Source organism: Canis lupus, chromosome 8 (genome assembly GCF_048164855.1).
Source record: "Canis lupus baileyi chromosome 8, mCanLup2.hap1, whole genome shotgun sequence".
NCBI classification, from domain to species: domain Eukaryota; kingdom Metazoa; phylum Chordata; class Mammalia; order Carnivora; family Canidae; genus Canis; species Canis lupus.
This window is the reverse complement of record NC_132845.1, coordinates 35,535,292-35,555,990: the sequence shown is the minus strand read 5'-3', so window position 1 is coordinate 35,555,990 and position 20,699 is coordinate 35,535,292. Positions and strand designations below refer to the sequence as shown.

The 20,699-nt window shown below is 59.1% G+C and overlaps 1 protein-coding gene across 7 annotated transcripts; it reads right to left on the bottom strand.

The window, feature by feature from the left end:
* Positions 1-486: 486 nt before the first annotated feature.
* CSF1 (colony stimulating factor 1) lies at positions 487-19,757 on the bottom strand. 7 transcript variants are annotated; one of them, XR_012035321.1, is made up of 9 exons: positions 19,550-19,755; positions 16,288-16,410; positions 15,006-15,068; positions 13,308-13,478; positions 9,437-9,584; positions 7,195-8,228; positions 6,572-6,624; positions 6,185-6,285; positions 487-2,364 (listed from the first exon to the last, which is right to left on the bottom strand). XR_012035321.1 is itself a non-coding variant. In XM_072834901.1 (9 exons), exons 1-8 carry the CDS (start codon positions 19,586-19,588, stop codon positions 6,198-6,200), a joined length of 774 nt encoding a protein of 257 aa, XP_072691002.1. In that variant the 5' UTR covers positions 19,589-19,754; the 3' UTR covers positions 487-2,364; positions 6,185-6,197. The 7 variants fall into 7 exon arrangements, 6 of the variants coding, with proteins under 6 accessions (XP_072691002.1, XP_072690998.1, XP_072690999.1 ...); XM_072834901.1 differs by having other exon boundaries at positions 6,185-6,243; positions 7,195-7,325; positions 19,550-19,754; XM_072834897.1 differs by having other exon boundaries at positions 6,185-6,243; positions 19,550-19,747.
* Between the last annotated feature and the right edge of the window lie 942 nt (positions 19,758-20,699).

The window sequence follows — 20,699 nt, the reverse complement described above, 5'->3', positions numbered from 1 at the left end:
TTTAGGCCCTAAGGCCCTTCCCAAAGCCTGCTGGCTCTCCCCCTGCCTGCCTTACCCACTTCCTAGCCCAGGCAGCACTCATCCACCTGAGCCCTGCTAGGACACAGCCACCTGCCTCCGGACAGCAGGGGATAGCAGGGGTCAGTGGTCAAGGAGCCTGGTCCTTGCAGGCCTAGGGCCCTTGGACAGAGCCCCACCAGCCATTTTCCCAGGCTGGGCGAGGCTGGGCTGGAGCAAGGGCCACTGGCCAGGCCTGAGGTTTGGCTGGTTCCTGTCTACTTTCCCCTGAAACAGATCTGCTGTTGAATGTGTTTGGGACAGCAATGATGCGGGTTTTGGTAACGAGACTGACACTTGGAGAGAACCCTCCTTCCCCATGTATCCCGGAAAAAGCTTCCTGAGCTGGGGCTCGCCCAGCAGCTGCTGCCCGCCCACCCCCACTTTTGCCACCCACACCCCAAAAGCACTTTTGCCATGACTCACACGTGGCAGCTTGTGCACTTCTTTTATTATTAAATATAAAAGCAGCTTCCTATTTTTTAAATAGATATTTCAATGACTTTATATAAAATAATTCATCACTTCCAAGTATAAAAACAAAATCTCACAGTGTGTGAGCCAATGTTCCCTCTCAGCTTTCTCAACGAAGGGATTCCTGTGCAGGTAGCCAGGGGAGCCACCCAGAGGGCTGGGGCCCCTCCTATGCCTGTGTCACCAAGTGCCCACAAAGAACTTCTGCAGTGGGTTGGACTTGCTTTCTTGACTTTTAAAATACTATATGTTTGGGGTGGGGGAGGAATGCCTTTTTTCTGTGTTTTTTTTTTTTTCCCCTTTCCCTTTTAAATACATATTTTCTAGCATCAAATATAGAGTCTGAGACTAGAAGGAGCCCCACAGGGCAAGTTCCCGGCTGCCTCCCCTTCAGCTGAGAGCAGCAGGGCCGGGGTGGCAGGAGCCACGAGACCCCCGCTTTTGAGGGCAGGAAGGAAAGTTCATGGGCCCCGGCTCAGCGGCCAGGAAGGGTGGCATCTCTCGGTGGAGGACCCAGGGCAGCAGGAGAGGAGAGACACAGCAGCACAAAAGGACCACGGGCAATCGGCCCCATCGCAGACCGCCAGCTCTCAGAGCAGTGGCCGCGGGCCGGCCCAGGAAGCTGAGGCTTCACACGGACTCCAGCTGCCTGGTCCCTCTCCGTCATGGCTGGCCTGTGGCCCGGTGGGAGACACAGTGTAGGGGCCGGGCTGGGGGGATCCCTGCCTCCCCGGGGAGGGTGGGGAAGAGAGGGCGGGAAGGGGACCGGAGCGGCGCTGTGCTGGGAGGCTGGAGTGAGGCCTGCTGCTGGGATGGGGCCGGGCCGCATGGGGAAGGGGGCCAGGCTGCGGCCCGGGGCGCGGACGCCTCCCCCAGCTCGGAGGATGCCCAGGCCTGCAGAGACCCTTGGGCAGTCGGTGGGCAGCAGAGCCCCTGTGGGCCTATGCGCTCCCGCCTCCTCCCTCCCGCTTGTCACCTCCCCCTAGGGACGTCAAAGTGCAAGATGCAGAAACCTGCGAGCGACATAGCCTGAAGACCAGCTCCGGCCAGGGCGCCCCTGGCCCAGGCGGGGAGCCGGACAGTGGCGCTCGCAGGGCTGGGCGGCTGTTCAGCAGGCAGGTTCGGGGTTCACAGTGCAATGGCCTCTTAGCGGGCCTCGGCGCCCCCGGGGCCCTGGCAGGGCTGGGGCGGCGGCGCAGATGCCAGAGCTGGCCTGCCCTTGGCAGTGGAGCCAAGCCGCACGATCCGGGGCAGAGCTGCGCGGCCGGCAGGGGCACCAGGCAAGCGGGTGGGTGAGCCCAGTGGCGCAGGCCTTCCCTTCCGGCTTTGGGCTGCACGCCTCAGGGAAACCCGGCCGCCAGCCGCCCTGCCCACCTCCGGCTTCTCTCTGGAGACAAGTCCCTGCTTGTTGGCATTGGGACCCCTTGGCACCAGGCGGTCCTCCGAGCCTCGGTGCCCACCCTGCGCTCCCACAGCCTAGGGCCTCTGGGTCCCTGGCCCGGGTGAGGCTTGGAGGGGAGACGCAGCAGGACACAGCCCCCGAGGTGCAGAGGGTCCTCGGCCGAGCTTCCTCGCCTTCCTCCAGTGGGTGGGCGCCTCCAGGGCCCACGATAAATATCAGCAGCGTGGGGAGCATCTCCAGCCCTCTCCTAGTCAGTCCAGTCTGAGGGGGCGAGGGCAGAGGGACCCCAGCCTCGCTGCTCTGGTCTAGTCCTGGCAGGCAGGAGCTCTTGTGGTGGGCAGGCCACACTCCCAGGAGAATGGCTGGGGATGGGTGGTGGTGGACACCCCCATAAGGTCTCCTCCCATGGAGAGACTGTCCTGTGCGCCCAGCTGTACGGGAGAGAAAGAAAGGCCAGTCAGCGAGTGGGAGTGGAGGGAGGGGTCACTGAGGACATGAGTGGGGGAGGCACAGCGTTCCTGTGGGCTGTTGGTGGTGCTGCAGGCAGGACTTCCTCCCATCCTCTCCCTCGCCTTCCCAGCCACCCCAGACACCACAAGGGACCAGGCGGCTTTTCCTGGCAGCAGCCCAGACCTCTGGCCAGACTGGCCTCACCTCCTACCTCCTCCTGGGGAGCAAGGGACCGCAAGGGGAGGTAATGGGACCTGGTAGTGGCCTAAGCAGGGCTGGGAGAGGGGACTGGCCACCGTTCAAGTGGAGGAGTCTGACAGGGAGGGAAGGTGCACCTGAAGAGTCCTTAGACCATCTCACTGGCCTTGGGCCAATGAACCCAGGGTGACTCCTGCTAACTCCAGCAAAGAAGACTTTCTCATTCCCCCCTCTACACCATTCATCATGAGGGGTCATCACACATGACACTCGGGATAGCAGGTCATAGGTAACTAAGAGGAAGAATTAGAGGCAGTTCTGGAACAAGGAAACTCCCATCCTGCCATGTGGTATGTTAACCCTGAAGCAACTCAACCTCCTTCCTGATGGACCAAAGGACTTGCCTCCCTGCATCATCCATGGGAATCAGGGCCCTGCTCTTTCCAACCCCACCCCCATCCTTGTCCTTTGCCCAGCATCCTCAGAAGGCTTTGTTCCCAGAACAGAAATCCCCTGGACTCCATCCAACAGTGCGACTTTGGATCCTGTGTGGAGCTTCCCTCCCTAACCATCCATAGGCCCTACTGGCAAAGTCCATAATGGACGAGAAGGGCAGATGGGACCACAGCTTCTGGCTCCCAGCCCATTCCCATGCTCTGGAGGGGGAAGAAGGGAGAACCATAAACTGGACACGAGCCATGCTGGGTATAGCTGGGCCCTAGGACTGGGCCCTAGGACCTGCTGGGATTAGGTGGAGTGAAGGGCCAAATAGGTGAGCTTCACTGCCCCTATGTCCCAACTCCTGGGAGTAGGGGGCTCGTGTCTGTCTTCTTTCTGACTGTCCCTCTAGCAGGCTCTCTGCCTCTGTGTTTTCCTTTCTCTTATCAGAGCAGTACGTAGTCTAAGGGCTGGCCCTGAATCTCCTGAAGCTCCTGGGGCCTGGGCTGGACCTACTGATCCAAGCGGGGTCTGGATGTGGCCCCTGCCCTGGGTTCTCTTTCTAAGTGAAATCTTGAGGGGAGGAAGAGAAAAGCTTGTCAGGGCTTGAGAAGAGACAGGCAGGGAAAGCAGAGTAGGAGTGTGGAGGAGATGGGGCAGAGGGCCCAGACCAAGGGGCGAGGCTGGCAACCAGCCAGAGGTGGGCACAGCTCTGAGCTACACGGAGTCCCTGTGGACCTTGGTGCCTCCTCTGCTTTACCAGTCCTGAGGAGGTCTGGATCATCCTTACAGCCCTGCCAGTGTCCCATCTGACCCACTCACCCATCTTAGCCCACCCTGTGTTGCTTTGTGTTCTTTTCTAAATAGGCTCCCCTGGTTTTTTGAGCGTTCGTTATATCCCTCTTCTGTCTAGAAGTGGCCCAGACTTGTCACTGCACACATGGAAAGACCTTAAGACACTCACTTGCTTTTGGCATAGGGTGTGACTGGAAACTCAAATGGGTTACCCCAGCTAGTTGGCCAGCCAGCCAATCAGCAAACCAAGCCATTAGCCAGCTAATCAGTTAGCCAGTCAACTCACCAATCAATAACCAGCCTATTAAAAGCAGTTACCAGCTAGTTGGTTACTCAGCTAAAGTCATCTAGCCAGCTGATCGGCCAGTCAGACAGAATCGATTAGTTAGCTGGTTAATGGATGACCCAGAAGGCTGGTCAGTTAGAGACAGCTGGCCAGGGTCAGGTGGTCAGTCAACCCTTAAGCCAATCTAGTCAACATTTATTGAGTTTTTGGCAAGTATGGAGAAGCCCTCTCTGTATTAGAACATGGGATAGAAAAAAATGCAAAATAAAAAAAAGGGGGAAGACACAGTCCCTGCCCTCAAGGGGCTTACAGCCTTCTTAGGGATGCAGAATGTACATATACACATAAAAGAAGGTTTTAAAATGTATAAAAACGACATCCAAATGAGTGCAAATTGATATATATTAACCAAATACAAAAGAACTGAGGGGTAGGAACTGATAAGCTACCAGCCGGTGTTGGAAGCAATCTGGAAGAACAGGAGGTGGTGGTGGTGGGAGCTGTCTAGAATCAGGGAGCTGCGGATGAGGAATGATAAAGGGTACATCCTTACCAACAACATGGGTGAGGCTCATAGAAGGCACTGACCAATGTGCAGGGGACACACCTGGGAGGGCTATGAAGCCAGACTTGGGATTTAAAACAATTTCCACTTGCTCAAGTGATGGGCAGAAACCAAAAACGTGGTTTTAACAAGAACAGACATAAACTCCTGCACCCTGGTTAAAAAACTAAGTTGTCCAAGTACAGGACAGAAAGCCTGGCTTGCCAGAGGTTTATGGGAAATGGAACTAGGGGTTTTAATAGACCACAAGCTCAACATATGACAACAGTATGATGCATCTGTTAAGGAAACAAAACACAACACTAATGCAATCTGAATCTGCATTAATAGAAGAATATTGTCCAGATCAAGGAAGGTAACAGTCCAACTGTACTTTGAGCTGGTCGGACAACATCTGGAGCACTGTGTCCAGGGCTGGGTGCCACATTTTCAGAGGGACATTGACAAACGAGTGTATCCAGAGGGCGACCAGGATGGTGAGGGGTCTGAAAACCATATCATATAAGGAATGTTTGAGGGACTTGGCCACACTTAGCTTAGAGAATTCTTAACAGGGATATGGATAACTGACCTGAGACACTAGAGGGCTCTCATGAGAATAGAAGGGAGGACCATCATGGAGGGGGCAGGGAAGCTCACTCATGGAAAGGTCCTCACAGCACTCCTGGGAGACGGCAGGGAGCTTGCCTGGGACTGAGGGCCCAGGGCCCAGCAGCTGGCTGACCCCATGTCAGGGGCGCAGAGAAAGGAGACCCCTATAGGGTAGGATGCTGGCCAAATGACCTCTAAGAGCCTTTCCAAGACTAAGGCTCTATGGATCCATGAATCTAAAAGCAGGGACATGGTGGGACACCTGGGTGGCTCAGCAGTTGAGCATCTGCCTTCGGCTCAGGGCGTGATCCTGGGTCCGGGGATTGAGTCCCACATCGGGCTCCCTGCATGGAGCCTGCTTCTCCCTCTGCCTCATCCTCTCTCTCTGTGTCTCTCATGAATAAATAAATAAAAGCTTAAAAAATAAAATAAAATAAAAGCAGGGACATAGAAATGATCCTGGCTGGGGAGAAGGCTCAGATAGGGTGCAGAGCAATAGAAAGCTGGCAAGAGGTGGGTGTTAGGGGCGGCTGCTGGAGGAGCCTGGGAGCCAAGCTGAGAATGTCGGGTTTGAAGTGAATGGGGATGCAAATTCCCTAGGAGGGTAAAGACTCTAGGCAAGCTTTTGGTTTCTCTGGAATGGAAGGAGGCAGCAAGACTAGAAGCTGAATACAGAAATAATAACCGGATGCACAGGTGATAGTGCCTGGCCTCAGACTGGCAGGGGGTTGGGGGCAGTGGTGGTGTGGAGACCTGAGGACCCCAAAAGGAGACAGTTGGCGGGATCAGTGATGGATAGAAAAGGGAGTAGGAGGGGAGGGAGTCAAGTGTGGGCCTCAGGGAAGTTGGTAGCATCAGCCAGCCTGAGTAACTGGAAAGGGGGTAGCTAATTTTAAGGGGTGGAGAGAGATCCAAATCAGAGTCTTACCTTAGAAATGCCCCTACACCGGCAGTTCCACCTGTCTCTCCTCATCCTGGGTCAGGGGGCTGCGGGTAGAGCATAGGACTGGCATAAGGCTTCAGCAGAGGCTGAGGAGTGAGGAAACCCCTTAAGTTTGTCCCTCAGAGGGTGGCATGTGCTCCAGCCAGAACTGCCTAACCCTAAGGAGAAATCAGCAAAAATCCCAGATAGCTAGGAAAGAAGAAACGCCCTTCCTCCTCCCTGCCTCCTATCCTGTTCTGAGCTCCACTTCCTCAGAGCAAGTGAAAGAAAGTCTCCCTCAAATCTAGAAGGGAAACAGATGCCAAGCCAGCCCCCCCAGCCCCCCACACCCCCATGCCTTCCTGAGCATCCCCACCCCCTGCGAACTCTCACCTGCCCTCTGGTTGCTCCACGGGAGAATCCGCTGCCTGAGGCTCTCGATGACTCTGGGAACAGACCGCAAAGAGCAGGCTCGTGGAGGAGCCAGGGATCACGTGGGGACTGTGGCCTCACCCCCAGGCAGGGTTGCCCAGGGGAGTAGATGACAGTTATCGAAGTCTCCCCCAGCTACCCAGACGTGGAGATGAGCCGCAGGGCCAGGAGAGCTTCGTAAGGCCTCCCTGCTGGTGGCGCCCCCACTCCACTCCCCACGCAGGCTGCTTCCTACCCCAGGGGTGGCTGGGCCCAGGCTCTGCGGAGCTCCCAACAAGCGCCCCGCCCTGAGGCTGGCACAGCATCACCCTCCTCTGCTGGCTCCCTCACCGGTGGGTTCTCTTCCACTCTCAGCCCGAGAATATTCTCTCCTGGTCCCTTCCCGTTGGCCTTATAGCCTGGGTCTCCCCCAGTTTTGAAGAAACCCTCCATTTCAACCTCCTCTGTCCTGTGTTCAGGTGGCCTCCTGTCTTGGCACCTGAAGAATCCGGGCAGAGCCCAAGGAATCCCCTGATGCGCTTGCCCCGCTCCTCCGCCTGGGCTGTGCCCCCCTTCCGCCCTCCTCTCTCGGGGGCTCCCCTTACCCGCCGTCTCCGCCTGTACAGCAGGAGGCCGCCGACGGCCAGCAGGACCAGGATGACGCTGGGCACCAGGAGGCGGAAGGCAAACCTGGGGAGCTGAGGGCCAGAAGGTCCCTCCTGCTGCTTCTCGTGGCCTGCGTCAGTCAAAGGAATGGCGTTAGAGTGGGCCAGGGCCCCGGCCGCCCCCTCGCTCGCTTGTCCTCCTTCCGGCTGCGCGGGGCTCCTGCGGCCCCGGGTGCTCCTTCTGCCCTCCACGTCCCCGAGGGGCAGCGCACGGCCCCAGGAGAGCCTTCTGGGGAGCCCTGGCTGCTCGGAGCGGGCTGCGGGGCTGCTGAGGCCTCTCGGGGGCCGCGGCGGGGTCCTGGCAGGGCCTGGCTTCTGATGGTCTCCGGGCGCGGCAGACGGTCGCTCGGTCCTCTCAGGCGTGCGACTCTGGGCCGGGCCAGCGGGTCTCGCGGGGCCCGCCGTGGGCGGGGGTAGGCCGGGCACGTCCCCTGGCTGCCGGCCCCCGGCTGAGTAGGACAGCAGAAAAGATGCTGACGAGAGGTCCCCGGGCCTGGCGGTCGTCTGGGCTTGGCCTCTGCCTCCTCCCAGCCTGGAGGGAGAAAGCTCTGCCCCTTGCGGCGCGGGACCCTCACTAGCCTCTCCGGAGGCCTCCTCTAGGGTCCAGTTAGTGCCCAACGCAGAGTCCAGAACGTCTTCCATCCCAGGGACGGGGGCCCTGACAGAGGGCAGAGCCTGAAGTGAATCTCCGGCGGGGCTGGCCTCCACACCTGGGGGCTCCGGAGAGTCAAAGCTCTGGCAGGTGCTTCTGGGTGGTCGCTGCTTGGCACTGTCCGGGTCCAGGTCCACTGTGCGGAGGGGCTGCTCACTGGGCAAGAGGGAGCTGCCCTCTGTCCCCTCAGAGTTGGCCCAGGTCAAGCCAGCCATAGGGGCCATGGAGGGGGCAAGGGGCTGCTGAGGGGAGACAGAGGCCAGGTCACTGCTAGGGGTGGCTGTGGGGTACAGGCAGTTGCAATCAGGCTTGGTCACCACATCTGAAAGAACCACAGAGAGAGGGAGAGAGAAAGACAGGGAGGAGATAGAGTCACCAGCCTTCAGCACAGCTTTCCCGGGGGAAGGGGGGTGCCAGGGGGATGTGGGTCTGGGGGTCCCTCATGCCCCAGTTCAGCCCTGGGGCTCAGGAGAGGACAGGACTGGAGCCAGTGCTCACGACACAGGCCTCAGGCAGTGAAGGGACAGACACTGTAGGGTCACAGGCAGAGAGCAAAGAGTGGGGTTGAGAGGCACAGTCTGGGGGCCAGGGTGAGTGAAGACCAGGGAACGGCCTTTCCTGGAGTTCCAGCTGGCTAGGCGCCATGCCAGGATCGAGCAGCAGCTAGCCAGGAGGTTGAGCAGTGGCCTCCGGGACCACCACAAGTCACCCTCAAGTCGCACAGACAGTGTTGGTTGGAAAGCAGCAAGGTGGTTTCATGCACAGCCAGGGGCCACACAGCCACAGCCACGGGCGAGATCAAGCTGGGGCTGGAACGTGCCCAAGACTTGAGGCCTTGGGATTGAAGCCACGAGACTGGACTCGGCCACTGGCAGGTCGCAGGGCCTCAGCCCCTGCCTCAGGGAGCAAGGTTGAATGTAGGAGGGTAACGTGGCACAGGACGCAGAGACGAGGACACGCAGGGTACCCATGTGTGCGGCTGAGCCTGCACTGGGAGACTTTGAACGATGCTCAGACTTCAAATCCAGCCTTTTCCCTTGAGGGGACACTCAAGGCATCCTGGGGACGTCTGAAGCCAGGGTCTCCTGGTGCTTCGCAGCAGGGCTCCTGGTGCAAGGGCCCTGGCTCCCAGATCGAGCCCGGCTCTCTCCACGGAAGCCCCTGTACGTTCAGCCAGCCTGCAGTGCCCGTGGGGAAAGCCTCTGTGCCTACAGGGCTCTCCGAGAGGGGCCCCATTCCCCATCCCTCATCTCACAGCCACCAGCAAGATCCTTCTTGATGCCTCCACATGCAGACATATTCGGTGTGCATGCACACACATGTCAGAAAAGACATGTGCTCAGGACTGCCCACAGGTACATGAAGCCACACGTGTACACAAGAAAAGCACATCTACACACACAGGAGCACGAGTAGCAGCCAGGCTGCCTCCCCAGGGTCCCTCCGGCCCCCACATCTCACCTCCTCATCCCGGCTCGGCTCCCTACACCCTCCCCTTGTCCTGCACTCACTGGGCCCTCTGGTGCTTACCTTGGCTGGAGCACTTAGCAAAGCTGTTGTTGCAGTTCTTGCTGAAAATGTTCCAGTCCTTTTTAAGGAGATTCTTTGTTTCATTAAAGACATTCTTGATCTTTTCCAGCAACTGCAGGGGTGTCTCATAGAAAGTCCGGACACAGGCCTGGAAAGAGAGAAGCACCCCACCCCTTCAGTGAGGATGGGCCGTGGCCCATGTCTCTAGCATATTTGCCAAACTCCCTTGGCCTTTCTCACATCTGTCTTCTTTTTCATTTTTCCCTCCCCTCACCCTTGGTATGTGGTGGAATCAGTCCTGAGATCTGGAGATTTGTTATTTATTCGCAGATCCATTTAACACATATCTGTGTGCCAGGCATATGGCAATTATTTGGGAATCATGCAACGAACACCAGGGACGTGGTCACTGGCTGAGCTGGACACGGAGTCCAGCAAGGCACTGGCATTAAACACACTGTTACAAGTGCAGTGAGTCACATGGAAAAGTGTGGAATGATCTGAGAATGTACAGCAAGGGGAACAGGGGACGCCTGGGTGGCTCAGTGGTTGAGCGTCTGCCTTCGGCCCAGGGCGTGATCCTGGAGACCCGGGATCGAGTCCTGCATCAGGCTCCCTGCATGGAGCCTGCCTCTCCCTCTGCCTGTGTCTCTGCCTCTCTCTCTTTCTCTCTGTGTCTCTCATGAATAAATAAATAAAATCTTTAAAAAACAATAACAAGGGGAACATAGGGCTCAAGGGGAGTTTCCTCATGGAACCAGCTGAAAAATGAGCAGGAGTCAACCGGAAAGGACATGGAGTTGGAGAGAGCTGTCCCACTGGAGAGGAAACAGACTGTGCAAAGGTCCTGAGGCAGGAAAGAGCCTATAATGTCAAAAGACTAAAGGCCGGCTAGGGGGGCTACAGTAGTGCCATCGAGGAAGAAAGTGGCAAGAGATCCTGAGAGAGGTCAGCAAGGACCAGGTTCTGCAGGTGTCAAAACCTGTTAACTTGATCCACAAAGCAAATATAAAACATCTGAGGGGCTTTTGGGGGAGGTGGTACGGTAAGACTTAAGTTTTAGAAGACTCATCCCGCTGTGCTGTGGAGCAGGCCACGCTGACTTCTCTGGCCTCTGAAGCTGTCCCAGTCCTGCCTGTTGAGCTGTTCTGTTCTCTTCCGCGCGTAGGACCCAGGCTCCCTACACCCACTGGAACTCTGAGAAGCTTCGCATGCTCCTGGTTTCCCTCCCACCTCCTGAGCTGCTCCTCTGTCTCCTTCCCAGGCTCCCCTCCTCCACCTGATTTATAAATTCTGGCATTCCTCCGAACCGTCCTGGAACCATCTCTCCTTTCACACCAGAAGGTGCCACACATGCCCACCGCTTCATCTGCGGCCTCCTTGCCAATGACTTCCAAGTACCAAGTTTCCCTTACACCGAGCTGCACAGGGAAGGACCCCAAGCGTCACCGGCCATGGAGTCCCAAGCCATCTCTGAATGCTCACGGCCTGTGCACAGCAGGCCCCTGATCGATGGTGACCCCCCAAATGAATGAATGGACACAGGCGTGAGAAGACTGGGCTCAGCACCACCACCAGCTAGGTGGCACTGGCCAAGCAGACCATGAGAAAGCGGCAACCATCAGATAGACGCACCTGCCAGGTGCCCACCTATGACACGGAGGCGGCGCCTTCTCTCCTCAGTGGCTCTGAACCCCGGCCCAGCCTTCTCCTCTCGGGGGGGCTGGCTCCTCTCGCCTCTGGGGCTCCCTCCCTTCTCAAGTGCACCTCACTGCTCTCACACCATGGGCGGCTGGTGAAAATGCAGCTTCCCAGGCCCCCCCACAGACCCAGTGAATCCGACCTTTAGGGGTGTAGACTGGGAATCTGGAATTTAAACAAGCCCCCCAAGTGATATGTCCGAACCTTAACACCTCTCAGTGAAAATGTTGTCTCCTGTGATCCCACACCTGCTCTGGGGACCTCTCCCTCCTCCGCAGGTGCACTCGCCCCCCCCACCCCCCCACCCCCCCACCCCCCCCCGCCCCCCAGCTGCCACCTACCCCAGCTGCCACCTGCCCCTGGCGGCGACCGCACACTACTGGATCCGCAACGCTGACTTCCCGGGAGAGGGACTGCTCTTCCATCCTGACACCCTCGCCGGGTTTCCCTCCCTCCCCCAGGCGGTTCCCTCCGGGTCCCCTTGCCGGGTGCCCTCCTGTGCCCGGCTGCTGAGGCCGGGGCTCTGGGCTGCCCCGCACAGGCGGCCACGTCCTACACCTCCTGGCTTTGCAGTGACTTCGGGGCCCCTCCTCCGTGTGCGCCCAGCTGCCGGCTCCGCATTTCCGCTTGGCTGCCTCTCTAGCATCTCGGGATTCCTGTACCCCAAACTTAGCTGCTGCTCCCCGCTCCCCATTCGGCCCTCAAGCAGGGCTCAGGACAGAGGGGTCCTGGGGCCGCCCCTTCCCTCCGCTGCTCACCGCCACCTGCCACCGAGTCCTGTGGGGCCTGTCTCCTGGGGCTCCCCATGCACCCCCTAGACCTGCACCCCTGCTGGCCTCCCAGCCCCCATTCCTGTGCCCTGCAGGGCTACCACACACCTCAGACAACATTGTGCATCCCTCCAGGCTCCCGCCGCCTCCCCTCTCTCCCAGGCTCTCCCATGCCTCCAGCCGAGATCGGGTGCCCGCCTTTTGAGCTTCTGAGTGTGCACAGCTGCTGCTCACCTCAGGGCTTGGTGTGCAGGCTCTGCTGGGCTGGAATGCTCTGACCAGCCTCACTGCTTCCTCTTACTCCTCTTTGGACCTCAAATAAATGTTCTCTTACCCAGAAGCCTTCTCTCCTTCCCTTCTTCCCTACCTCCCCTTTTTTATCTTTTTAAGATTTTATTTATTTGAGAGACAGAGACAGAAATAGCGAGAGGGCAAGAGCGGGGAGGAGAGGGAAGAGCCCAGCTCCCTCAGCAGGGAGCCCAACATAGGCCTGGGCTGGATCCCAGGATGCTGGGGTCATGACTTGAGTGAAGGCAGCCACTTAACCTACTGAGCCGCCCAGCACTCCCTCTCACCTCTCCTTTTTATTTATTCATTTTTAAAGATTTTATTTATTTACTTATTCCTGAGAGACACACACAGAGAGAGGCAGAGACAGGCAGAGGGAGAAGCCGGCCCCATGCAGGGAACTCAATGCAGGACTTGATCCCAGGACCCCAGATCACGACCTGAGCCCAAGGCGCACCCTCAACCACTGAGCCACCAGGGTGCCCCCCACCTTCCCTTTTTAAATGAGAGTGCCATTTATCTCTCAGAGCACCAGGAGGCCTCCTTCATGGCTCCCTCCCTCACCCCTTTCAGGTCTTCTCTTGCCTGGTGTTCCCTTCCAGGGATGCACTTATTGCCATCCTAAATCCTCCCTGTTTTACTCATATATTCTGTTAACTGTCTCACGCCCTCTCCCAAAGTAAGCTCCATGAATGCGAGGGGTTTTGTCTGGTTTGATCCCAGCTGCTTCCTAGTGCCCAGAACAGTACCTGGCACACAACAGGCACTCAGTAACTATCTGTTGAATGAATGAATAGTCCTCACGCTCTGGAATTCTATATAGTTGTGTCATTGTTTGTTTAATTGTTACCAGCCTCCCCTAACCCTAAGCTCCACGAGGGCGGGAACCATGTAGTTTTTGCTCACGAAGACATCGTCAAGGCCCAGTACTGTGTCTCCCGCATGGTATGTCTTTAGCAGAGGTGTGTAGGGTGAATAAATGAATGGGAGAGTGAGTGAACAATGACACGGGGTGAGAGGCAAGCAAACACACTCTGCGTGTATGGGCAGGGATGGTACCCCCAAAGCCACCCGAGGCTCTTAGAACTCAGTGCTCCCCAGGACACTCCTACCTTGTCCTGCTCTTCGTAGTCCTTCGTGAAGCAGCTCTTTAGCCTCAGAGAGAGTTCCTGGAGCTTAACGATGACATTGGCGTTGGGAGTATTGTCTTTGAAGCGCATGGTGTCCTCCATTATGTCTTGCATCAGGACAAACGCCTTCTTAAGGTAGCACACGGGATCTTTCTGGAAAACCAGAAACGGGAGTTGATAGTACGCCTGATGTGGTCTGAGAACCCAGGCTCTGTGACAGATGTCCCCAATCCTGGCAGATGGAGGGCTGCAGCCTGCCTTACACCTGCCCCTGAGGTGAGGGCCAAGCCACTCTAGTATAAGAAGGGAGGTGCTGACCTTGGCTGCTCTTTCACTCTGTCTCTTTGGGATCTGGAATTGGGGTAGAGGGAAGGAAGTGGCGGCTCTGATTAGAGACCTCCTCAGATTTCTGGAAGATGCGGCTTTAATCAGAATGGGGGTGCATGGGTAGGGTGGGCTCTGGGGAACTGCTGTCTTTTTGCTTGCTCTCACAAAAGTCCTTCTAAACCTCCAGGCTGCAGGGGAACTAGAGGACACCAGAGGGGACAAAGAATAACCTCAGTGTTTTGTCTTCCCGAGGGATGGTGGTTGCCTCAACAGACAGCCTGCTTCAGCTCTCTATCCTAGTACCTGGCCCCATCATTTCTGCGTGAGTGATCGAGTGAAATACTGAGGTTAGTCTTTGGGCCGTGAGGTGGTCAGGGGGTCAGAAGCTCAGAGATGGGAGCCCCTTCTGGGTGCACCGCGGTGATTTTGTATATGGCACAAGGATGAGCCCATGTGCAGTAAGGGACAGGGTCCAGGCAGTTGGAAAGGCGTCACAGGCACGGGAGGAGCGTGTGCACAGGCTGGGAGGCAGGGAGGGGAAGGCAATGGCGGGGGCGGGCCAGGTGATGTGCCCCCAAAGCTGAAGCTGACCCAGCTGGGCTTTCTCCCCCAGCGAAGCTGAAGCTGACCCAGCTGGGCTTTCTCCCCCAGCAAGGGGGGCCAGAACAGGTTCGGGAGAGGAAGTGAAGGCAATAGGCTGGAGTTCCGAGAGCTCCCCCTACGGGCTAGATGATGGGTGCAACTGGAAGGGGAGAGGCCTCTTAGGAGGCGCTTGGCACTGTCCAGGCAACTGGTTGGGCAAGGCTGGGGCAGAACCCAGAGCTGCTGGGAGACAGAACAGCAGCTCACGGGGGCTGGCTGGGTGTGGGGTAGGAGGAGGAGGGAAAGGGCTGGACCGACTCCCTGGCTGCTGTGCTGTCTGTTGGATGGAAATGACATCCTTAAGCAAAGCATGTGACGCAGAAGGCCTATTGGTGTGCCTTAGGCCTTAGAGCCAGCCTGCCTGGGTTCAAATCAGGCCTCCACCACTTAGTAGCTGTGCTCCCTTACCCTCCCTGAGGACAATAACCAAGATTAGCAGATCACATAGTTGTACCGTCAGGATTAAATTAGAAAGTGCCTGGCACATAGTAAGAGCTTGATATGTGCCAGGGCAGGAGAAGGGAGCAGCAGGGGACTTGAGGCCTGGACCTTGCTCAGCCCCAGACCCTGGCATCCCAGGACTGAGAACCGGCAATCCTCCCACCCTCAAATCCTACCTGCCCAGGTAGAGGATTTCTACCCCCTCCGTGCTCCCACATATACCCACCTCGGAAAGCTGGCACCCGGGCCTTGTAAATAACCAGAACTCACCAATAGCTCCTGGTCTACAAACTCAAAGGCAATCTGGCACGACGTCTCCATCTGACTGTCAATCTGTAAGAGAGAGCAGGCCAGTGGTGGCAGGGTGTCTGTAGCTCCACTGGGCCCACCTAAGAATGAGGGCTAGAGTCCCTGGCTGGATCAGGCTTTGAGCCTCTTCTACCTTCCCACCAACCGCACTGGGAAAGACAGAGCCAAGGGAAAGACTTGTGCCTCCCACATGCCCAGCGTGGACTGTAGAAGAAGTCTCTTCCTTCCACCTCCTACTCCATGAATCTGACAAAGACCAGTTAGTTATAAGGAAGAACTATCTCAGAGGATATTGGGCATAACCTTCCATGATAGGTAGTGAGCTCCCTGTCGTGGTGGGAATTCAAGCATAGACTAGACAAGATCTGGGGGTTCAGAATATATAGGGGCTGGGGCTAGATGTCCATCAAGCCCTCACTGGCCCCCCCAGAGCAGTGGTTCTGTGATTCTAAGGCTCAGAGAATGCTGTGGCTCTTGGTCTACCTGGGAGAGCTGTAGCAGCTGTGTGCAGGAGGAAAACCATAGCGGTAAGAGAGGCAGCAGGCCCAGCCTACAGGCCCCAAGGAGCTGGCCTTAGCCAGTGCTGCCCCACCCGGCCTGGCCGGCTAGAGGGACGGTAAATTCTCTTCTGAGCAGGACAGTGGCCATCATGGTAACCTGACTCTGCCTCCCTGAATCACATTTGGAATTGTTGACATCCCTGCCTGCCCAATTAGAACAAGGCACGGGCTCCTCCATGGCGGCCTGGGTGAGCAGTCCTTCCCAGCCCCGGGGCTCAGGCAAGAGCCAGGAAAGTGAGGGCGGAGGGCTGGGAGGTAGGCTGGAGCCTCCACTCCAGATCTGGCTGAGGCCCTGGTGCCAGGTTGGCGGCATATCTGGGAGTCCAGGAGTTAGAAGCAACATCTGGATGCAGCAGGCAGACACACTGGGCTGGCTCCCTAGAGGAAGCATCTCAGCGAGGGACTGCAGGCCTCACAAGCCTTTTCTAAGTCCATGGTTGACACCCTGGGCGATCATTAACCCAGGCCAGCGGCTGGAAGCCCACCCTGTCCATGGTCTGGACAGGCCCTGACCCCGAGAAGGTCACTGAGGAGAGAATCCGTGGGGCTAGGTGGGAGCCACAAACCACATCCTGCACAGCCATACCTCACTGCCTGCAACCCTTGCCTTTGACCCTGCTGCCTGGCTCCTGCCTCAGTTTCCCCAGTGAGGAGAAGGTAGACAGTCACGGCCCCACACTCACCAGCTGCTGGAGGAACTGCAGGTGCCCGTTCCCAATCATGTGGCTACAGTGCTCTGACACCTCCTCGGTAGTACTCCGGCTCGCCAGGAGAGAGACCAGCAGCAGCAGGGGCATCAGCCATGTCTATGATAGAGAGTGCGTCATTATTCCCAGCTCTCCGTCTCCCCAGGAACCCCCATGCCCTGAGGAGAGGGGAAAACCAAGGACCTCATACCTACAATGCTCCAGGTTCTGCCCTTTACCCCAGGATGCAGTGGTCCCTGAATCCAGCTTTCTCAAGATTTCCTCACTGGCATGCACTGTCTTGCTCTCCCTTGACAACCCACATGTCATCTTCTTCAAGAAGCCTTCCCTGATTAACCCAGGCCAAGCTTGATCCCACACTGAACTTCTCACGAGGATATGGAAGGTGTTCCTACCAGTCTAAATTTCAATTACACAGGACACTCCTCGAGCACAGGACTTGCATCTGCTCATTGTTGTGTCCCTGTGACATGCAACACCGAGCCAGACATCTTGTGGGTTGTCCACTCCTCTCAAGTTCATGTTCATGCACCCACTTCCAGACTTCAAGCCAGAGACGATTTCCCTGGGCCCAGCCCTTCCTCCCACCTGGTTCCACACAGGTCTGGCTCTGCTACTGGAAAAACCAGGGCCCCAAACTCAGTTTCACTGGGAACTTATCCCATGCTGGAGACCTTTTGGAGCTGTGGGTGTGTATGTCAAAAGGAGCCCAACTGCTTAATCAGGGGTGGCAGTGCCGGCTCGAGGCCATCCTGCCTATCAGAGCCCCATCAGGCTCTGCCTCCAGGCTGCCAGCTCTTATCATGACCAGGAAGTTTCCTGAGATCTCTCCTCCTTCAGCTCCCACCTGGCCCATGAGCTGTCCACCCTCAGAGCACTGGGACTGGCCCCTGACGACCCCCTGCCATCATTCCCTTCCTTCCTCTCTCCCTCCTCCTCAACCGGGGTCTCCTTAGCCCTCTCCCTGGCCCAGAGCTCCCCTTCTCTGGGCAGGGACAGAGGGACTCTAGAGCTTTCCTTCCCCAGCTCAAGGTTCCCTCCTGGCAACTGGATGTCCCCAGATTCAGGGAAACGCTGTCAGGTGGGGTGAGAACTGGTACCTTCCTGTGCCCTGGGCTCTGCCTCAGTAATCAGATGATGACACAAATGCCACAGATAATCAGTACATTGGAAAAACAAGGAGGGCTAGGAAACAGCACAACATGCTGGTTGACATAAAACCCCAAAAGTCTGTTAGCTGCTACCAGAGGGGAGAGGCCCTGGCCGGGCTACCAGGGAGGGTCAGGGAGGAGAGGCCACACTGAGGCCTTGGAAATGATAAGATGTTGATGGCAGAGAGAGGGAAGAGGCATGGAATGGTCCAAGGCCATTCCGTAACAGGGATCTGGTGAGGGTCCTGGCCTGATCTAGGGGAGGGAGGGTGGAGAAGAGGGAGGACGGTCATGGGGGGGACTTCAGGCCCTGCTGGGCAGTAGAAGAGGTAGCCCTGGGTGGGAACAACTGCCCAGGCTCTCCGGTACCTTTACTGCAGGACCCGCTGGAAACCAGATGGTGCAGAAGATGTGTCTCTGTTCCCGGCCGGCTGCCACAAGCCTGTGAGCCCCCAGTTTTAGACAGTATGGAGGACAGAACCCGCGGGAAAGGGGATACTCAGGAAGACAGCCTTGTCATAGACACTTCAAGATATTGATGTCTGAGGACAGCTTAACTCAAGGGCTGCCTGGCTTTCTGAGCTACGTCAGGCATTACTGTGAAGAGAGTGTGGCCACCACGTGGGAAGCTGACTTTGAAGGTGGCTGAAGAGGCCCTCCCCTGGCCTGCCCCTAAGGTCCTCGTTTTGCCTCTGAGGAGGAGCTGGATGGGCACCCAAGGGTTAACATTCTAGCTTGCAAGTGGCTGGGCTGGCTCTTCTCCCCTCCATTCTTCCTCCCACCCACCGGCCTCAGCCTTGGGGACAGCCAGGAAGGCTCCTTCTTCTGTAGGCCCACAGACATCTCAGCCCCACTGTCCAGCCTCACCTGTCCCATCGTCCTCATCAACGGGGGCTCTGGAGGGACCTCTGCCTGATGGGCTTGATCAGAATTTCCAGCTGCTCCTGTCTAGAACCAGCCCCCACTGCCCCCCCCTCCCATCTGCCCATCTTTACTTTCCTCCTGGTCTCCCTGGAGCCTTTATCTTCGTCTTGTTGCCTATCAGTTCCCCTTCCACAATTTCCTCTCCCATCCCTGTCTCCTCTCTCTGAGTTGGGCTCTTCCTCCCCTGTGGACTTGCTCTTCCCCTTCTCTCAACCCCACCTGCAACCCCCTCCCATTCCCTTCCAAATATCTGTCTGCTTCTCTCCCAGCCAGGTTTCTCCTCCCATTCTCCTCTAGTGCTCCTCAGAAGTAAACCTACTGGGAGAGCACCGGACTATTCATCAACAGTGCCACCCTGCTTCCTAGGAGCCACCCTGCTTGTGCTCACAGTTGGGTCCAGACATCACCCAAGCAGCCCAGAGCAGCCCCTAGCACACCTAAGACTGCACCATTGAACCCCCTTCCACCTTCCTCTGCACTGCTAAGCCCGGGACCTCCCCAGCTGACGGAACCAGATTTTGCAATAAAAAAATTCAAAATTAGCCCCAGGCAGCCCTGGAGTCCAGTCCCCTGCAAAATAGACTTGATCGGGCCACCCGAGTCCCCCGGTAGCTCCTGCCCCTGTGCTGGAACAAGTAGCGGCTTGCCTGGCTCCGTCCTTCTGCCAGCAGGTTCCCGGGCACAGGCCTTGGCCTTCTGGGTGACCCCGGGACGGCCCCCGCCCAGAAGCGATAGCCAGACCTCGAAGCGTGTGTGTGGCCCACGGGGAGGGTGCCCCCGGGAAGGTGCCACACTCGGCTCACAGCCAGGGCGCCCGTCTCTTGGTGGTGTCGCACAGAGGCGACAGGGGCAGGGGCTCGTGCGGGGCTGGGACAGAGCCCTGGCCGCGCGAAGCCCTCTCTGCTGCCAGCGCGCGGCTCAGTGTGCGCCTCCGTGCAATGGGGCGAGCAGCCTCCGCTTCCCGGGGAGCTCCCGCAGCCCCGGGAGCCGCCGCGGGGAGCCCCGGCCCTCGACCGGGGCGCGCCCGGGACCGGCAGCCGGCAGCCAGCCCGGGGGGACGTCGGCGCCCGCGGTCCCGGCGGGGGAGCGTCGCGGGCCGGCGCGCGGGCAGGGCCCCCAGCAGCCGCCGCCCCGCCGCCCCCCGCCCCGCGGCCGCCGCTTACCGTGGGGGGGCAGCGCCCGGCGGCGCCCCGCGCGGTCATGCGGGCAGCTGGGTCCCGGCCGGCGCGTCGGCCGCCCCGGCTCGTCCGCTCGCTGCCGCCGAGGAGCCCGCGCCCCGGCCGAGGGCCGCGCTGCCGTCCGGGGGTGCGGGGAGCGGCGGCGCCCGGCGCCCAGGCAACTTTCACTTTCCAGTGGCCCCGCTCCGCCGCCGGCTCCTCGGCACAGCCTTTTAAGCGGACTCGCGGGGCATGTGGTTTATGGGAAATCACCTTGGACAGGCGCCAAACAGACACACAGACACCGACACGCGCGCGCGCACACACACACACGCGCGCGCGCACGGCCGCACACCCGACGCAGACACACTCGGGAGCCCCGCCGCCCCGCCCCGCCCCGCCCCGCCGTCCGGCCCCGCGCTCCTCGCCGCGCCTGCCCGCCGTGCTCCGCGCCCGGCCTCCGCCAGGGGCGAGGCCCCCCGCCACCCCGCGCCCCGCGCCCCGCGGCCCCGCGGCCCCCCGCCCCGCACCCTCCCTCCCCACAGCCCCCCGCCCCCGCCCCCGCGCCCTCCCTCCCCCTCCCTCCACCCTGCCCCCTGCCCCCAGCCCCCCTTTCCCCTAGTCCCCCGCCGCGCGCGCCCCCCCGTCCCCCGGCGCCCCCCCGCCCCCGTCCCCCGGCGCCCCCAGCCCCGCGGCCCCCGCCCCGCGCGACCCCCGCCCTCGCGCCCTCCCTCCCCCATACCGCTCCCCCCCCCCCCCCCGCGCCCCCCGCCCGGAGCCGCGGCTCCCCTTTTCCTTCCTTCCTCGCTCTCCAGGCAGATCCTGCGCTCGCTCGCTCTCGCCCTAATACTCCTCTCGAGGGACTTTCCCTCCAGGCCTGAAAATTCCCAAAGCTGAGCGGGCGGTGGGCTGAGAGTAGGGGCGACGGCTGGAGCCGGGGCCTCCCCAGCCTCCCCAGCCGGGCTGCGGCCGCCGCACCTGGTGGCGCCTGAGGCCGGGGTCGGAAGCAGCTCCTTCCTCCCGCCGCCCGCCGGCCTCGGCTCGCGCTCCTTCCCGGGCAGGGCACACGCGGGACGCGAGACGCGGCGGGAGGGGAGGGCCCGCGGCCGTGGCACTGAGCTGGGAGCCTCTGCTCCGTGCCAGGAGACACTCCGGG

Bases quoted from the DNA above. Each gene is read 5' to 3' on its own strand.
- CSF1 (XM_072834896.1), bottom strand. From the start codon at position 19,588: ATGACCGCGCGGGGCGCCGCCGGGCGCTGCCCCCCCACG. The intron at 15,069-16,287 runs GTGAGTGTGGGG...TCTCTCTTACAG, and splicing joins TGCAGTTCCTCCAGCAGCTG to ATTGACAGTCAGATGGAGAC. The intron at 13,479-15,005 runs GTGAGTTCTGGT...CTGGTTTTCCAG, and splicing joins TTGTAGACCAGGAGCTATTG to AAAGATCCCGTGTGCTACCT.